The sequence below is a fragment of the Tetrao urogallus genome (genome assembly GCF_951394365.1).
Source record: "Tetrao urogallus genome assembly, chromosome: 13".
NCBI classification, from domain to species: Eukaryota; Metazoa; Chordata; class Aves; order Galliformes; family Phasianidae; genus Tetrao; species Tetrao urogallus.
The window spans coordinates 7,059,675-7,078,318 of record NC_136826.1 but is presented as its reverse complement, the minus strand read 5'-3'; the positions used below and the strand labels follow the sequence as shown (position 1 = coordinate 7,078,318).

Sequence of the window (18,644 nt, the reverse complement as noted above, 5' to 3'; positions counted from 1 at the left end):
ACTGAAACACTGTCATTTAGAACAAACTTGGTCCGTCTTGTGATGGATATTATTATTGCCAACAAAGGAAGCTGACAAGTGAAAGGAGACTCAAAGTTGGTTTGATGAATCTCCATCCGTGCTCCTGCTTATTCCAAAATCTTCAATAATGGGCAAAAATCTGACAGAGCAGAAAGTCACCAGCTGTTCTGAACTCATCCACAGCTTGCACAGCTGCCTAGAGAACAGAACTCGCTTGATTAAACTGGAGAGATTTCAGAGAAGAGCAGCAAAACTTTACATGAATTAAACAGGTTTAAGTAAGCAGTGACTAAGCAACATAAATGAGCTTACAGGGGAGGAAGATACTGGGCGAAGCCAGTGAGAGCATCTGGGGAGAAATGGCATGAATTCAAAGGTTTGTCTAAATGCAGAGTTCTTCTGACTTGATTTAAGTGTGATTTAAAATGATTTAGGTAAAGAAGTTCAAAAGGCTAAGCAGGCACTCTTGTTTTGATATAAACCATGTCTGCAGTTAAAATATTTGGAATATATCATACACTAAACACCAAAATTATTCTTTTAAGCCTAAGGAAGAGTGATTGCAGAGGTATTGCTTGCCAAACTAAACCAGCACAGAGGCGCGAATGGAGAGGGACAAGGAAGGGAGAGCCAAGAGGAGGAGGGTGAGAAAGTATCCAAGGAGGAGTCCTGCTTTGTCTCCAGAGGTGATCGATGGGACAGCATTTTCTAGGACCATTGTCTCTGCTTTTGAGGCTTTCAGAATGGGTCTAGAGATCTTTTTAACTTGATTGCATGCCCTTCCTGTGCTAGTCCCAAAAGAGACAATGTCAGCGCGTGAGAGGTCTTGGAAATTACATTAACAACTAGAGACTAGCAAATATGTCATCATGTTCTGTCACCTCAGGGTCACACACTGCCTCTGCAGACTTCAGAGTGATTTGACCCAAAGCCTTCCAGCTTGGCACAGGGAAACCCCACCATCACAATGAGCTGGCGGTCTTCCAGTTTGCCATTTGAAACCAGTGGTTCTCTGGTGCAACATTTCTTTCCGCGCCACAGGAAGGTGCTCCTTCAGCTGGACACCTGACTCAGAGCCTGCACAAAGCGGGCACCCAGGCCACCAACATTTCTGTCTGAGCCATTTCTTGAAATTGAGGTCTGAATTTTCCATTTTCCTCCTACTTTTCAAATGTAAAACTGGGATCACAACAACCTGAGATGTTAAGATGTAAGCTATCTCTACTGAAAATGCAGACAACTGATGTGTAAATATCCTGACTAAGCAAGTCAGAAGGGGGCTGGCTTTCCTTATAAGTTATCTTTTAAATGATCATTTACTAATATCTTCAGTGACTCACAGGCCAGTCTCGCTGCTACTACAATGCTCAGGATGTCAGAAACGCTTCACTCAGCGCGTTCTTAGCACAGTCTGTCATTCAAGTGACTTTTTCCAACTTTTAGTTACAGTCTCATGTAGCACTACTCACAGTGCTTTGTGCATGCCTGAGGGAGGAGTACAGCCTCGTAGCTGTTGGGAAGTGTTGGGAATGGATGTTACAAAGGACTCTGGTTTTGAGCTCTGTGGAAGCACTTCAGCACAGCTGTGTAACCTGGGGGCAGATCACTCAACTGCGTTGTGCCCAAGTGAACCCAGCTGCAAGGCGTCTTAGAAACCAGATGGTGCACAAGGTTTCAATCATTCAGGAAAATGAAGAGGTATGTGGGGAGGGGAAAAAAAAGTTAATTCTGTAGTACATTGCTTCCAATAGATTTGATTTGGATTTAAGCAGAATAACTGAGAATTTTCTTGATAACCAGAATCTCTCAAACCCCCACCCCCTGCTCCCAGCCAAAACCACAAACTCCACCACCTCCCCTCAAATTGCTTTCTCACGTTCTCCCTTGACTTTTCATCAAGTACCTTCTCTCTAGAAATTTCATTTCAAAGCTCCAATAAAGTGTATATTTCCCTTTGGCAGCCCGAAGAGGCTCAGGATAGGGTTCTATGTGGCTAATCTTTGATATTTTACCTGGACATTTTTAGGCACTGAATTCTGTATTGTTCTCTTCTCTATACTTTTCATGCTACTGCTCTCCTTCCTCAGCCTTGCTGAGCATCAGTGGCACAGCATTGTGCTCTGATGTTTCAGTACTGTGCTGTGAATAAAAATGCTGAGCTCGATCATCCCCTGTAGATGGTAAATCCTGGCTTAAATCCAGTATCAAAGCTACTGCCAGGTTTGTATTGCTGATTAATGAACGAAGGAAATGCTATACTCAAGTTTCTGTGGCAGAATAAATGCTAGCCACATGTTAATATTTAGGAGAAGACTTAAATATTTCAATATTTTTTGGCCTTAGCTAAAACATGGATGTTTTTTTCCCCCACCAGAGCCACGGGAATGCAGGAATACATATGTAGGAGTGCAAACATAGGAGTGCTTGCATGTACTTCCAAAGCAGGGTGTTAGGAAAAAAAATATTTTTACCTAATATAAACAAAGAACAGTTAAAGATATGAGATGTACATTTTATATACTACTCAGGAAAGGCCTTGTCTGATTTTATTAGTCGCTACCGAAAAGAAAACATTGGCAGTTTTGAAACGTGTTGAACTCTCTTCCCAAATAAAGGATCAGAACCGAAAGAGCGAGTTACAAGCAAATTTAATGAGATAGAGGACCTAATTCCCTAAGGCTTTTATGAAAACAAATTTCAGCAAGCTGTCTTCAGTAAATTGAGCCCTAACTATACAGTACCGGAATGGTAAGATATGTGGTTGCTTTTCAAAACTGGCAATCACTATTCTGATGCAAACAATGTTCAGCTCGCTTGTCTCTCACAATCTCTTTGCTCATTTTCATGTTAAAGATTTGCTATTTGAACTATGCTGTTAGCACTTTGGAAGACTGAAATCTCATGCTAACAAATGCAGTTCCAAAATGCCAAGAGGACAATGGCCCAGCTAGAATGTTAAGCTGTTAAGAAACCATTAGCTAAGTACAAATCCCTTAATATTGCTTGAGTCCCTGTTTGGTTGATCCAACTTTCTGTTTCACTCTCTACTACCAATTGAAGCTCACTAAAAACAAACAAACAAAAAAAGCACAGCTTTGTGTGTATAGAAGAGCTTCAAATTAATCAGAATGTCTCAGAATGCTGGCCGTGGAGAACAATAAACAAACCAGAAGGTGAGCTGTAGGTAAAGCAAATCCAAGTGATGAAGAAAATACTGAGCAGAGTTGTCCAACAGTGGGGCAAATAAACATAAAACAGAATTTCAAGCCCTGAGCTGTATGGGTACTCATCAGACTCAATTTGCATTTTTGCTGTTCATGAGTAAAATGTTGAGTTAGCTCAGTACTGCTGCAGCTGGGAGTGTTTTTCCACATCCATGGAACTAGGATTTCCCCACCTGTGTTCCTCAGTGTAAATCATTGAGTTTTAATCCATTCCATGATCCTGTGAAGTGCTTGGGTGGCGTGTTTAAAGAAAAGGTCGTTGTACCACGACTTCTGCATGATCCAACCCAGTTTCTTTCCATTCCCATTAGGAACAGAATGATGGGTGATTCGTACTGTTGTTATTGTGACCATAAAATTGGCCAGCTCACAGGATGCAGCTTCAAAGCCCTTGGCACACACAGAGAACAACTGCAGTGAGAAACTGCCAGTGAGATCTCTATCGACAGACTGGTGATTTGGATGCATTGCAAGGGATCGAGTAAAACCTGGTTTGAAGGCAAATAACAAAATGATAAATTCCTGAAGCCAGGTGTTTCAGGCATCACAAAACCCTTTCTGCTGAAAAATAATTCCAAAAAATTGTAATGAATCAAATATACTTTGAGTAAAGGCCTTGTTTCTTTAAAAGATCATCTTGAGCATGACATCTAATTTGTTTAGAAAAAGGGTTTTATCGTTTCAGATCCCATCCTTGCTCTTGGTTAATACTGCCCATTTGCTCTCTGCAGGTTTTATAGCCACGCTGCTCTATTTGTTCCACATTACCACATAGGAAACTTACACAAAAATGAGAAGTAGACCACTGAGAATCTGTCTACAAAATGGTGCTAAGTAACTACTGTGCCAACAGAATCCCTTTCAGAAATGGTATGCGTTTAAAGAAAAATAATCTGAAATAAATTGTTATAGTTCTAAAAATATCTTATAAAAGCTTATATCTTATAGAAGCTTGCAAATCTCTCCCCATGTTGCTAAGAACACCTTCTAAGTGTTCTAGATCTGAATTAATTATATTTGTTAAATTATTGCTTTTTACTACTTATGCTTATCATTTACTTTTTGTCTTTATTTTCCAGTCTTGTGACTAAGCAAATTTGGTTTTGCTTGCTCAGTATAGCTCATGTCACTCTCCTGGTGCCTTGCTGTATCTTATTGCCCACACTCAAGAATACAGCTGTCCCCAAGAGAAGCCACTCCTCTAAATAAATCAGTAAGATTTATTTATTTTATTAATAAAATCTACATTTTATGCCTAAACTATTTGACTGCATTCCTTTTGGGAAAGAAATAATTTGGGACAATCTATACCTTAAATCAGTTTCTACATTCTTGCCATAGGAGAACGTTCTGTGAGTTCCTCTGATGAACAAACATGGAATTTTTAAGGAAGATATACAGAGAGAATGAAGGGACCTCTCACACAACCCAAATACTGCATTTTGGAGATTCCCTTAAACACCAGTTTATTTGCTTGCCTTTTGTCCAGGGGTGTGGAAAACTATTTTTATCAGCTACATCAAAGCGTAGTGGCAGATTTCCCTTTGGAAGTCAGAGCCTGTTTCAAACGTCTCTTTAAGTCCTGCATATTTGGAGACTTGGGTCGGACAAGGTGGAGGCCTCTTCGTTTCTCTCCATTGCAGCTGCCAATCATCCTGCTGACCTCCTGGCAAAGCTGCTGGAAGGCTTCGTGCACGCCCTCGCAGTTCTCCCGCGCTGAGACTTCATAGTAAGTACCTCCCAGTTCGCTGGCCAGCTGGAGTCCTTCTTTGGAGGACACCTGCCTGGCTCGCAGAAGGTCTCCTTTGTTTGCCATCAGAAGCAGGGGGATGTTAGCGTTGGGGTGAATCTTGCGGATGTGCTGGTACAGGGGCCGGATGACGCGGTAGCTCTCGTATTCTGTGATGGAGTAAACGAAAACGAAGCCATCTGCCCAGTAGATCGAGCGGTTGATCTGCTCCTGGCAGCAGATGCTGTCAGTGTCATCCTGCCGTCAAAACCAAGAGGAATGAGATTAGAAAACTGAGAATAGGGAGCAGATGGAGCAGTCATACAGCAGCGCTGGCTGCTCAGGGCGGGGTTTTAGTGTGTGGCTGTTGCTCAGCACAAGGCAGAAACCTCTCTGATTGCTGGGCATGCACTGGGGACAGGAGAAAGTTCCATCTGTGTCAGTAGCACGTTAAAGCAGCAGAAAAATGGAGAGGGATCAAAGCCGCCATGTTGAAAATAAGAGAACAACCTAGTGCTGATACTAACAAGTTCATTTTGTATTCTCATCTGGTGAATCCTTACAAGAGTAACCTGACCTTTCGGTGTGGGTAAAATGGTGAATGGAATGGTAAGCATTAAAAAATCTCAGCAGACTATTCACACTGCTGCAAGTGAATGGCGGTCCCCAAGCTGCGTTTTACGGCTCTTTCCAATTCTGTATTCTGTGTCTCCATGGACAGGGATTCTCACTAACTCTATTAAGTGAAGCTTGACAGGTTTTACTGCCATACACTTCTTCCAATAGTGAGAAGCAAGATTACTTTGAAAAAGCAATTTGTTGCAAATAACCAATTACTGGAACTGAAAATGAGGTGAAATCTCATTGCTCGTTTGTGCAGCTGCAGTGGGCTTATGCTAGTGCATTGCTGGTCACACGTTTGTTCTGCCCAGCACAGCTCCTACTCATACAGTCATAATAGGCACCAGTGTGGAGAGTATAAAACAGAATACAATGCCACAATACCATGGAGCTTGAAAAGAGATCTGCTTACTTTTCAAGATGAGGCTATTTTCAGCTACCCCTCTCTTTTTTGTTATCCCTGCTGGCATGTTTCCCAACTAGACAGGGAGATCAGTGCTGCAGTTACTACCAGTAAGCTTCGTTTGATAAGAACGGACATTCCTGTCAATAATCCAGGCTTTTTGGAACCTTGCATTTTCTTCCATACCCAACAAGGCACTGAACATATTCAGCCCTTGTTGAAGTTGTAGGGAATAAGAGGTTCCTCTGTGTTCTTTAGTGGGAGTTCAACATCACAAATAGAGCCCAATTTTTTTGCTTCTATTATTGCTAAATTCCATTCAACACATCATCAACTTCAGTAAGACTTAGGGGAGGCTTTTTAAATCAACATAATTAGCACAATAAGCAATTCAGCTGATTGGCTGGGGAGGATAGATCCGGCATAACATGTCAGATCTTATCTTCCTAAACTAACACAGGCAACATTTCAGATACTTCAACATCATTCATAAATTGTTATGTTGTACATGTATGAGTTCATTCCAAAGGCATAGAACACCTGGAAAAGTGTTCAGAGGTCTTATGGCAGAAACCTAGTTTATCATAAGAAAGAATAAAAAATGTGTGTGGTAAAAATGTAATCACTGTTCATTATCAGTCATGGAAATTTGAAGTATTAGAATGTATGCTCGAATATCTGTCTACGCAGCACATATCTGCCATTCCCATATGTTTCAACAGGATTTGTGTGCACTCAGCAACCTCCCAAACTGTGTTGCTTTTATTTAGACATCTAAACATGAATTATAAAGCCTAAGTTCAGGAAGGAAAGGAGGAAAAGCATGAGCAAAACTGATTCATTCTTTATGGTACATCAGGCAATTGGAAGAAGGACTACAGTCAAGACTCTTCTGTGGGAAGGAGGAAGCAGAATTTCTGAAGGCTCAGGTTACAAATTAGGCTTACAGCTTTCAGCAGCAGTTCTGCGAACTAACTGCCCTTTTCATATTGCACTGTGGCCAATACAGTCACTGGCTCATCACACTCAGTAATTTTTTGCTCTTGCCAGCTTACAGTAATACAAAGCTAAATCTTAGATGTATTTTACTAGCAGTGAAATTGCTTAACAGATGCTCTAATCACCCTCCTCTCTGTGCTCCCCATCCGAGAAACAGCAAAACAAAACAAACCCAACCAGGGCTGCATACAGAAGGAAGAGGGAGCCTCGTAGCAGCCCTGCTTCAAAGGCAAATAAGAGCAAATTCAAGCCATGATGGGGCAGACTGTGGGAAGAAGGGCAATTTGCACTGTTGGTGTCTGGGTTGTGTCCAATCTGTAGATAATTAGCCACCCTTCACATCCTGCTTGCCTCTTTTCATCAGCAAACTCCTTTTATGAGGAAAAAGAACTAATTGCTCTGGCAAGCTTGAAAATGCTTTTGGAGAAGGTGCACGTTTGAAGGGAACCCTAATGAGCAGAAACTCTCAGTTACTCCAGCTAGGCCCACCCAGTAGTGAGATGGATGGATAATCCCCACTGGAATGCTTTACTGGGGAAAATCAAAGACTAATGGGCCATTTTTAAATGGAAATCTCTGCTCCAGAACAAATTTTGAACCGCCTAGTGATTTGCCATGTGTAGGCCATCAGCAATGAATCACCTAACAAAACCAGTTATCTCTTTGCTTCTGTTTCTCTCTTAAACATGAACATTTCCAGTGTGGCTGCAGTCCTGAGGATTCTACATGACTTCCTCCTGAAATGCCTGCACACAGCAGTCTTTCTTAAGGATTTTACCAGCAAGTCCAACCTATTCTCGCTTTTAGTAAGTTCTGGTCAGAAGCAGTCCTTTAAAACGCTTTCAGATACACTGATTGATGCCAGCAGAGATCCAGGCTAAGATAAGTGTGTCTGTGGGAATTGTTGAAGCAGTGCAGACCTTTGAATGGGACAAAGAAAATGAAACTCTTTCCTAACTAAATTAAAATACTTTCTGACTAGGAAACCTCAGCTGTTGGTGTTACTGCATTTTGTAGAGCTCTGGTTACAGTCTCTAAATTCTCAGGCAGTTTTAATTAAAACAGGGAAATCAGAAAATAAACTTGTATCCGTTGTGAAAGGAGTTAAATCGCTTCACTCCCTCCTTTCTTCAAGGGATAGAGCAGGGAGGGGTCTCCCTTTGCTACCATTGTGGGCATTCCCCGTAGTGCCGAACCACCACCAGGTTCTCCCTGCAGTGTCTTCTCTGTACAAACTGGCATAGGGTCTTTGTTCTCTGAAGTCTCACCAGAATAGTTGGAAGACTTCAGGAATGGCTTTTCAGAAGGTTAGATTTGGGGGCAAGAAGAGGATACCTAATTTTACCATGAAATCTCAGCTTTTTTTTGGTAGGAATTATGACTCCCCTGAGATTTTCACCTGTCACATAAAAATAAAATTCATTCCATTCCCGCTCTTCCGACATCATTTTCATCATCTTGTTCTGCAAGTAAAACTGCTCTTTTGAGAAAGACATCTTAATTCTAGATTCTGCTTGGCTCCCAGTCAAACGCTAAATCTAGAATATCTCAAATACCAGTAGAAATAGGAAAGTATGTAAACGCCAACAGCTGAGAAATAAAAAATAAATAAAATTAAAAAACAAGGAAGGAAAGCATTGAAAAGCGCTCTAGCTGAAATAGACACTTCTGTGAGACCTATGCCCTCACAGATTTGTGTTAATTCTGACTTGCTCTTAAAGAAACCTGATTTAACCTCTGCAGGGGCTCATTTTGATGGGGTTTAAGGTACACCTGTAAGAATTCATTTGGGTTTGAGCCCAGGTGTATTTCTTCTGGAAAGCTGAGTTATTTACAGATTAACATGCTGGCAACAAACAAGAGACAGTAACTGTGTTGTAAAGTACTGATGCACTGAGCAGATGTTTTACCTCCAGTGAAACAAAGGGAGTATCCTGCACCTGTAGGGAGATCTGTTCCCCATCTATGGTGAATTTTCTTGAATACAATGCACCTGGTGGAAAAGCAAGATCGTTAGAGGCAGTGACTATGACAACAAAGAAATAGTACATAAGGGGAAAATGGAAGTGCTGAAAGCCAGAATGTGAGGTTTATGATTCATAGCTGTGTATAGAAAGGTGAGCGGAACCAGAAAGAATGTGTGGCTGTGTATTTAAGTCAGGTGGTTCTGTATTTGTTATGTGGTTGAATGTTTCCACTGTACCTCCAGGATGATATATAGGAAAGACAGCACTTAGTATTGAGTCAAACATTCTGTTAAAACAGGTGCATGAATCGCATTCTGGTTTCTAATCTGTATTTTAAAATGGAGGTAGTGCATACTCTTAATCTCACGCCAAGCTATCTGGGTGTTTACTGTAAATTAAGTGAACTGCTTCCTTTTGCATTTTTGGGGGGTTTATTTATTTACTTATCATAAGAAAGGAGAGTATTCTAGGTTTGGATGCAGAGCACGTGACTAGATAGAGAAAAAAACACAGATGTTCTTTAGGATTTGTGTGACTTCTGCAGTCAGAGCTTGGTTAAAATCCCCAAAGACTGGACAGTTTGAATTGGAGTTCTGGTTAGTGTGAATGACTGATTCTCAAGGCCGTGTCCTGGCTCAGAGCCATGGGGCTGACCAAGCTCTTTGAAGAGCATCACTGTTCTGGGCTTGAGTTTTATTTTGTTACAGGAGTAAAACTAAGTGACAAAGAAATCTTTTCATCCTGCAAACTATCCATGGTTATGATAAGAACAGCTTCAGAGATTAATGTTATTGACGTTTTTCTTTAGAACATAGTGCAAGTCACATGGATGTGCAAGAAATGCTATATCCACAGCTGCTGTGTGTGACGTTTCAGTGTTGTCCAACTACAGTTGTCATTTCTACACCATAAAACAATGCCCAGCATCTCAAACCTAGAGAAATTCTACCTACTGGAGAGTAGGGACTGCAGACTAACAGAGTGGCCCATTAGTGACAGTAATGCCATCGCTTTGAAAATTGCCTGTGTTAGATTTGGTTCAAGGAAACAAGTGCTTTTATTCCAGTGGTAAATATCCGGAGCTCATAGAAGTATTTACAATATAAGGAAATTCAATATAGCAAAGTTTGCTGCATCTGGATCCAACATTATCATATTATATTTTAATACTGACTCTGTGAGGTAATATAACCCTCCTGGGGAGCTTTTTCTTCAAAACACATTGGCTTTTAAGCAGGAAAAATGATGTTGGTTTATGGGAAAGTACTGCACCCCTGATCTGAGACCAGGCAACATATCATTCTTGCTCTGTAGTACACTGTAGAAAAAAAGACCTGGTACTTCCAGACATAGGCTGTGCTCTGCCTTACGCTCACTGAAGAAGAAGCATGCCTGAATGGTCACAAATACACTACCACCTGTTTCCTATTTCTGGCATATTTGTTTCTTCTACAGCATGGCTCTTGGGCTGGTAGCTTAATGAGAAAAGCATGTGGTTCTCGGCAATGATCCATTGCAAAGCTCAGAAGTCTGACTTGATGTACAGTCTCCCACAGAAAAGACGAAGAGGAAAAAAAAGAGAAATAGTGCAGGCAGCCATCAAGGTTGCTTGGGGTCAGGGAGAGGGGGCTGTACGGAGGAGCTTTCAGACTTCATTTCATCAGACAAGCAGAGATCAAACGTGTCTTGTACTGCCATCTCTGTTCCTACCTCATTGTTCTGAATTCTCTGTGTGTCTTCAATTCAGTATGTGTCACTGCTTTTTATCCCCTCCTTTTTCACCCCCTCAAAAAATGTTAGATAGCCTACGTGTGGGATGTGCTCATAGGTATGAGCACAGTGATACTTTCTACAGTCCTGGCTGAAACAGTCAGTGCTTACTTGGAACAGAGGCTGTGAGCTAAACAGTTCACATGAACACATATCCCGAGGTGTCAGAATGAAACAAGAAACGAAGTAGGAGTTTGCACAGCCCCTTTGCTTATCTTGCAGAAAGAAGACTTCAAATTGAAATTCTCCACTGCCACAAGATCCACCAAAAGAAAAGGAATACATGGGGAAAAAAAGTTCTGAATTGCCTTTTGTGTGCTTTGGAATTCCTCTGGCTTCCCAGGGGCTGCAGAGAGCAGTGCTGGCTCTCTGTGGTTTGGTCAATATACAAGTTGCTCCTGGAGCCTGCACTTTAGTATAGGTATATTCCCAAGCAAGCCTTTTTACTCTGATCCTATTCCATCAAGCTGGGGGAAAAAATGGCTAACAGGAACGTGAATAATGAGGCTTTGATTTATTGCTTTCATAGCTTGAGGCTATTAACTGAAAATATGCACCTCATGGACATCTAACACTGCTCAGCTTTCCTGTAATGTGCACCAGTCACAAAAGAGAGCGGATTCCTTTTCAAGCTATCTGCAGCACTGCAGCAGAAAACAGACTCACCAGCGTTGGCTTCATAGTCTCCAATAAATCTCTTAGTGAGAAAGCGCACAACCAGAGCTGTAAAACAATGAGAAAAATATGGGCCTTTAATGGGAACCAAAGTCAGAACACATGTAGTATCTTACTGGAAGAGTTAGCATAATATGAAACCAACTTAATCTTGCTATTGCTCACTTCTTATTCTGAAAATCCTTCTCTCTGCACTCACAAAAAAGGATTGGGGCCAAACTGTGATAGCTAAAGCAGTGCTTTTAGCAATTTGTATTGTAAATCACCCCTCACGTTCAGTGAGGCTGCGTGGTGTGGGCTGCGGAGGACTGTTTGTTGTGACGGCAGATGTGACAATCTGACCTTTGGTTTAAAATAATTTAGGAGAAGAGTAACATGCCAAACCCTTACAGTACTGAAATGAATCCAGATGCCAACTTTAAGGCCTCTGTGCCGTATCAGAAGTGTGGCTGAGGGATCAAATGGCTCTTCCCAGCCTTAAAAATCCTCAGTCCTCCTGGTGAAATCCATTAGTGATATCTAATTACATCCAGCAAACAAACTGCATGTGCTGTACACACACAGGTCATGCTCCAGTGCTCTGGACTTCTTATTCATCTTAACCCGTGGTGCTTTCATGCACTATTGAATTTGAACATTTTCCATTTTTGTGATCTCCTGATAACATTTAAAGCCCCTTTACGGCCATGGTGACTTATATTCCTCTACTGCTTTCAGCTCAGCAGATTCCTAAACATTTTCAAAACCACTCCATTTTATCCTGCAAGCAATTGTCTCATAGATTTATTTCATTTAAAATAATATATATATTTTTCTCAGTACGACTGAGTCACCTCCTTGGTACCTTAAAGTGAAATTGACTGTGCGCTTCAACAAAGTACCTAAAAATAATACAGAAATGTAGCTGCTTCAAATCTAAAACAACTGAACACTTTCCTGAACACCGTGGAACCCCAGATGTAGTAAAAACGGATCGTGAACCATCTCTTCCAAAGCAATAACGCTCGCTTTATCCTCCTCTCCTCTCCTTTGCAGAATAGTGCAGGCAGGCACATCCTGTGTGCTATTATTTGTCCTCACAGCAGACAGCATTCACAGCAGGAGAACAGAAATCACTAGCCCCGTTTTTGGGGGTGTGGACACGAAGATGCGGTTAAATGATTCACACAGGGCCACGGAGATTCATTTGTGAGTACAGAACTCCCCACGCTTTGCCCTGTCCTCACGCTGCCTGGTCACAGCCCTGCAGCAAACCTGCCTCACAAATGAGTCAGAACAAGCCAACAAAATAAAAACAAAACAAACAACAAAGCAACTTGAAATGCATTGGCTGCAAAGGTTATGAGAGTTTTCACAGCCGTGGCTGTGAGCTGCAAAGCTGCAGGTAGCACGGCAGCAAGCAAACGGTGTGAGCAATGCCCGCGGGCTTACCTGTCTTGCCAACACTGCTGCCACCCAGCACCACCAGCTTGATGATTTTGTTGGGCACGCAGTCTAATACCGGATACTCTGGTATGGGAAGCAAGAGAAAGTTAGTAGAATACTGTGACATGGTATCCTGAGAGTTGAGACGCATGCCAGAAATGAGAGCTGATCAACTCCAGTAGGAGTTGGGAGAGAAGAGAAGGAAAACAGCTTCTCTGTGTCTGTTCTTGGCTGCGTGTCCCTGGGAAGAGAAGCCTTCTCATTGCATTTAAGTCGCTTTCCCGAGGAATGTTAGAGCAACCGGCCTCCTCTTCCGATGCCTCTGCTCAGACAGCGACTTTGGAAAGCAAAAGGAAACTTTTTGATCAACCCCCGTGAAAACTGACTCCTCCACTCAGCAGCCAATCACAAGTGAAGCCATGACATTCCTCCGGCCGGGCACCAGCGTGTGCCTCCATCCACCCACCACGCTCCTGCTCCCCGCTTTATCTCCCCGCTGCCTGTTTGATGTGCTTCCCCTTGACTGCTCACTAAAACAAGGTCCTTCTGGCTCTCAGTCATCGCAGCCGTGTTTGCAGTGAGGTACAGTCACCCCAGTGCCCTGCTCTCGTTCCACTTTGAATAATCCCATTCTGCCTGTCTAGTTTCTCTGCATTTTCAATTGATTCCAACTCTACGCTCTGTTGTTCTCCCTGGCCTATTGTGCCCTGCATTAGGGCCCCTTCAGAGTGCTGGAGCTGATGGGACGCTCCTCTTCAGGAAAATAAACCCTTTTTTCCTCTGCAGAATTCAGAGAGCGGTGGGTTCATAAAATCATAGAATGGCTCAGGTTGGAAGAGATCATTAAGTAAAGATCATTAAGTTCCAACCCCCTCCATGGGCTGGTTGACCCCCACCAGATCAGGCTGCCCTGGGTTATTTACAAGAACTAGCTCACATTTGTATCCTCTGGGATACATTTCATCTACTGTTTTTTTATGTGGCAGTAGTTGCAATGGTCCGTTGGAGTGTGGATCAGAACCATGTTGGGGCATTCCTGTGTCTCTAAGCATGGAAAAGTGAATTTGGGCTAACAACAGCTATGAGAAAGCTGAGGAAGGACTCAGAATCCTTCAGTGGGGTGAGCCAGACAGAGGGAGTGAAGAAAGAATGACTTCTATAGGAGCGTAGTGTTGAGACAGCTGGCGGCTGGAAGGTCTGTAGGGATGACAGCATGTAACTGTACACGAACTACAATCAACTCAGTTATCAAGGATAATGGGGAGGGAAGAGAAAGCAAAGAGTGATCGGGAGGGAATGAGCCAGATAAAGAAAAAACTGCAAATAATGTAAAACAGATGTAAATTAAACTACAGAAAAGATAGTCTGAACATTCATCTCTGCAAAACTGGTCAGAAGGGGTCTGCAAAGGGCTTCAGGCAGCGATGGGAAGAGGCGAGCCTGGTGCCTGCAGCGTGCTGCTGAGACGTGCGCTCCGTCACGCTGTGTGGGAAACAGATCCTGACAGAAAGTGGCACCGCAGCTAATCCACCCACAGGCCCCGGAGACCCAGGCGTGCGGATTTCTCCTGCCCTCTGTATGCTCCTGCCAGGCAGAGGGTAGGCATGGTTCCTTACGGAGAGGTTGCAGCCACCAAAAGAACTTTCTGTGCCCAGATGCTTTCGTGCAGCTGCTTTCAATCACAGCATACACAGAGCTCTCCCAGCAGGTTTCAGAAGCCAGGACATGGCTGAGAGCAGTAGGAAGGGGAAGCAGGCCAGCTTTCTAGTTTGTCACTCCTTCTCAAAGCACTGTGTGCCAGCTTTTCAAATGATCTCCATTTCCATGCCGGTCCCACAGAGGACCTATGCATGTCACATGTGAACTGGGTGCAGAACTTTAGAAAAATCCAGCTTTGGTGCACAGCAGTCCAGCAAAATAAGCACAGGATGAAGAAGATTCATGAATGTATCACTTTTCCAGGACACAGTTTCCTCTCTAAAAACTTGTTCTGAAGCAATATTTGTGCTGAGTTGTGTAAGCACGCAGGGTTATTACTTTGACCATCATGACAGTCAGCTCAGGAGGGCTGGGACAAAAGGCCTGGAAGGCTCTGCAGCTCGTGGTGCTGAGAGGGTGCCACCAGATCATGAGTCTTCTGGGACATGACTCCTATGTGAATGGCGTAAATGAGCTTCCAAATTTTTGGAAACACCCAAACACTGGAAAATCTTCTCCAGGAAATTTCACATGGGTACCTTAATCTTGCAGAAGTTTTGTAGAACAGGCAAAGTGAGAGGAAAATATTCAAAGTCTTGTGGTCAATAAGCAGGGTGCTTTGAACTGTATAATTGAGCTGGACACATCATAAATTTGGGGATTAACTAGCAACTCTCTAAGTACGATGCTGGAACCCTTGTTACCATTTCCTATTAAAAGCATATGCGAGTGAGTAATAGAAAAGTATTCATCACTACAGCTCTCCTATAAAAACAAGTGGCAGTAATCTATCAGTGTCTAGGTGGCCAGAAGAGCTTCAGTGCAAGGAAAAAGGCCAGATAAGCTAAGGAGTACCATACAGAACATTCTATACTAGCAAAAGCATTCTTACAACAATACGGATCAGCTGAATTTCTCTGGTAGAGAAGATACTGTTGACAGAAACAAAAGTAAATGTCCTTTGGGCATTTTGTGGCAGTGTTGAGCAAACTCCAGAAGGTTCTCAAGAAGCAGCTTTAGTCTAGATAAATGTAAAGGAATGCACCTAGAGAAGAATGACACAAACTGCTTCAATGATGCTGAACTTGAATGCAGCACTCATAAATTAGGAAGACCTTGGAGTCATTGCCAGCAGTTCTCTAAAATCAACAGCTCAGTGTGCAAGAGCAGTGGAAAAAAACGCCAACAAAACTTTCAAGGGGAATGAAGAACAAGACACAGGGCAGCTTTTTGCTGCTTACAGAAAAGCTCCAAGCACCCCCAGCTCCACCCTGCAGCTCTCTGCATCTCACCAACACAGTGGGGTGTGAGAAGGGACAGAGCTGGGCAGCTGAAGTGGTCATGGGCATGGAGCAGCTGCTGGAAAAGCTGAGTGCACGTGCTGCTGCTGACACCTGAGAGGAACTGTGTGGGAGCAGGAATGAAAGAAAGCCCAGCGGTGCGGGAAATGTTTAACTGCTTCTTTTGGCAGCTGTGATGGCTTCTGGTTGCCTACAACAAATGTGGAAGCAGTTTTAGAGTGCATTTTGGAAACAGACCAATTGATTTCCAGTTCCTTTGCTCATACAGTTCAATCTCATTTTCTCATATACTAGCCCAGGCTTCTTATGCTTCTAACCAAAGCCTACTGCCACTGTGTGCAGGATGTGCAGGAATCTCTGTCCAGATGTAATGGTTGTTTGGATTTTTTTAAAACAGTAATAAAAAAGCAACATATTCTCCCAAAAGTTGTAAATATATTCCCAAGCTCCTTTTTTAAACAACAGCAACAAAGGTAGCATTTAGGCTCTGATCCTGAAGAACAAACCAAGGAAGGTATATAATAAAAGCCAGAGGTTCTGAATCCGATCTTTATCTGATTTTATGGATTTTCAGAACAGCCTTCTCACTGAGTGAAACCAGGCAGAGGATTCACACTATTTGAGATTGTATAATCCTTGGCACGTAGAATAAGAATTGTTTTTAAAAGAGATTTTAATTGTTTGTGTACAATGGACTTATATTTAGCTTAAAAAGCTCATGTTTTTAATTCAAATTCTCTTGGAAAAACAATAGCTTAGATTAAAGGGAGAATGTTTGCAAAACTCAGAGCAACTTTGAAAACATTTGAACGATTCCGAAGGTTTCACTAACCACTAGCTGGGTTGCTCCACACAAAGATACGTGCCTTTGCGTGTTGCACAGAGATTATGTTGTTTCCACACCAAAATTGTAAAGATTTATTGATTGGTCTCTGTTGCTTTTGGCTATGATTTTCATAAGATTTTCTGTTTTTAATGTTACTGGCACTTGTACATATTTTCAGAGATGAAGTATTCTAAAAATAAAAATATTTTTCATTTACCATAGTGCTTTTCATACAAGGACATCAAATCCCTTTCAAAACTGATTGTAATTATTCCTCATGCACTTTACAAAGGGAGAAACAGATGAGTCTTGCTAAGGCCACCACACATTGAGAAGAAGACTCGTTCCCATTCTGCCTAGCACTAGCAAAAGTCATCTTTCCTCTAAAAGTCTGTTTGCAGCGATTACATTCACCCCAGTGTCTCTGAGTTGTTTTTGTACAGTATTTTGACGTTATGGCAACACTGCTGGAGAAACAGGCTCCTTTCTGAGCAGAAATGCAAAGTGTGGTGCTGGGGAAAAGCCATTTCTGCAGATGCTGAGATAAATCTCACTGCCAGTGGCTTGTGCATGCATCCCCCACTCCTCAGTGTCTAAACAAGCACAGATTGATCTTTGCAGCTTTGTCTGATCGCCTTTGTTCTTTGTGGTAAACTGGAGGCCCAAAGGCCAGCTGTCACCCTGCAGTGCTTGGGCACTAAACAAAAGCAGCGTTTTTTACCACCTTGTTTCTCCCAGTAACCCTTCCCAGCTCCTGCTAGCTGGAAGCACAGCTGCAAAGCACCTCTGTAGAAGGTAAGATTGGAACAGCGCTGAATGTGATGTGAATGAGGAGCTAGCCTTTCTCTACGTTTGGGGCTGCGCCTTGTGCAGACATTAAAAATTGGGCCTCTTGGGAAGATGTCATCTGGGAACAAGACTGACATTTTAGCACCATAATTTTACCCAGGACAAAGCTGTTCCAATCCAGAGGCCAGAGGGGAAGGAAGTGTCCTCAGATTCTGTTGTGACATCCATGATAAATCACAGCTGATTCTATTCTGGGATGTCAGGGAGACGATCATTTAAATATAAAGTTAAATTTGGTTAAACACTGTACAGATTCCACTATTTCTGTACTTCCTGTCTCTAATTTTGTTGCAGTGTGTTCATGGAAACCCTGTAAGTGACATGTGTCGTTTTTCACTTCTAGTGTATTTTTAAGGATTTTTTTTAGGTTGTGGAATACTCTCTCTTGGGATCCTGTAGCAGATGACGTGGGAAGCACAGTGTGTATAAGAGAACATAGCTGCAGGCAAGCAACTCAAATAGAATGGAAACATCTTGGCCTCATAACAAAGTGTGCTTTGGAAACTGAACCATCCCTTCCACAAAGGTTTTCCCACAAGGTCAGGGCTGAAGTGAGGGGCAGCATATGTAAACAGTCCTGCTCACGCGGTGCTTCTTGTGCAACACAGCTGAGGGCTTCCCTGCTCACCACCAGCACTGTTCAACAGCACTTCATTATAGGGAACCCAAAATATTAGTCAGGTTTCTTCCAGGTTCAATACAGAGACAACAAGCACTTCCACCCATCTGTGGGATGCTTTTTCTGATGCATGTTTGCTTTTGGCACGCAGTGTGTGAAGTGTTACATGGCAGCTGGACAGCATTCTTCACTCCTTTCCCTCTGGGTGTACAATAGATACTGTTATCACAGCGCTGTGCTCTGAAAGACTCCTTTCTGTGTTTGCGCTGAGAGGAGGACACGTGGTGAGAGCAGAAACAATGCCTGACTCCTTCATCACACTGGACAGCTCTGTAAAAGCCACACTTGAATCACAGGAACATTAAGGTTGGGAAAATCCTCCAAGATCATCCAGTTCAGTTGTCTGCCTACCACTGATATTGCCCACTAACCACGTCCCCAAGTACCACATCTCCACGGTTCTTGCACATCTCCAGTCACAAGGACTCCAGCACCTCCCTGGGTGCCAGCACCTCAC

The 18,644-nt window shown here is 42.7% G+C and overlaps 1 protein-coding gene across 1 annotated transcript; it reads right to left on the bottom strand.

Annotated features, from left to right (window-relative positions):
- Positions 1-4,764: 4,764 nt before the first annotated feature.
- LOC306951501 (ras-like protein family member 11A-like) lies at positions 4,765-12,985 on the bottom strand (the record flags this gene model as incomplete). The annotated part of the gene is made up of 4 exons (XM_079542006.1): positions 4,765-5,232; positions 8,908-8,990; positions 11,401-11,457; positions 12,841-12,985. 4 exons carry the CDS (start codon positions 12,983-12,985, stop codon positions 4,765-4,767), a joined length of 753 nt encoding a protein of 250 aa, XP_079398132.1.
- Positions 12,986-18,644: the final 5,659 nt, after the last annotated feature.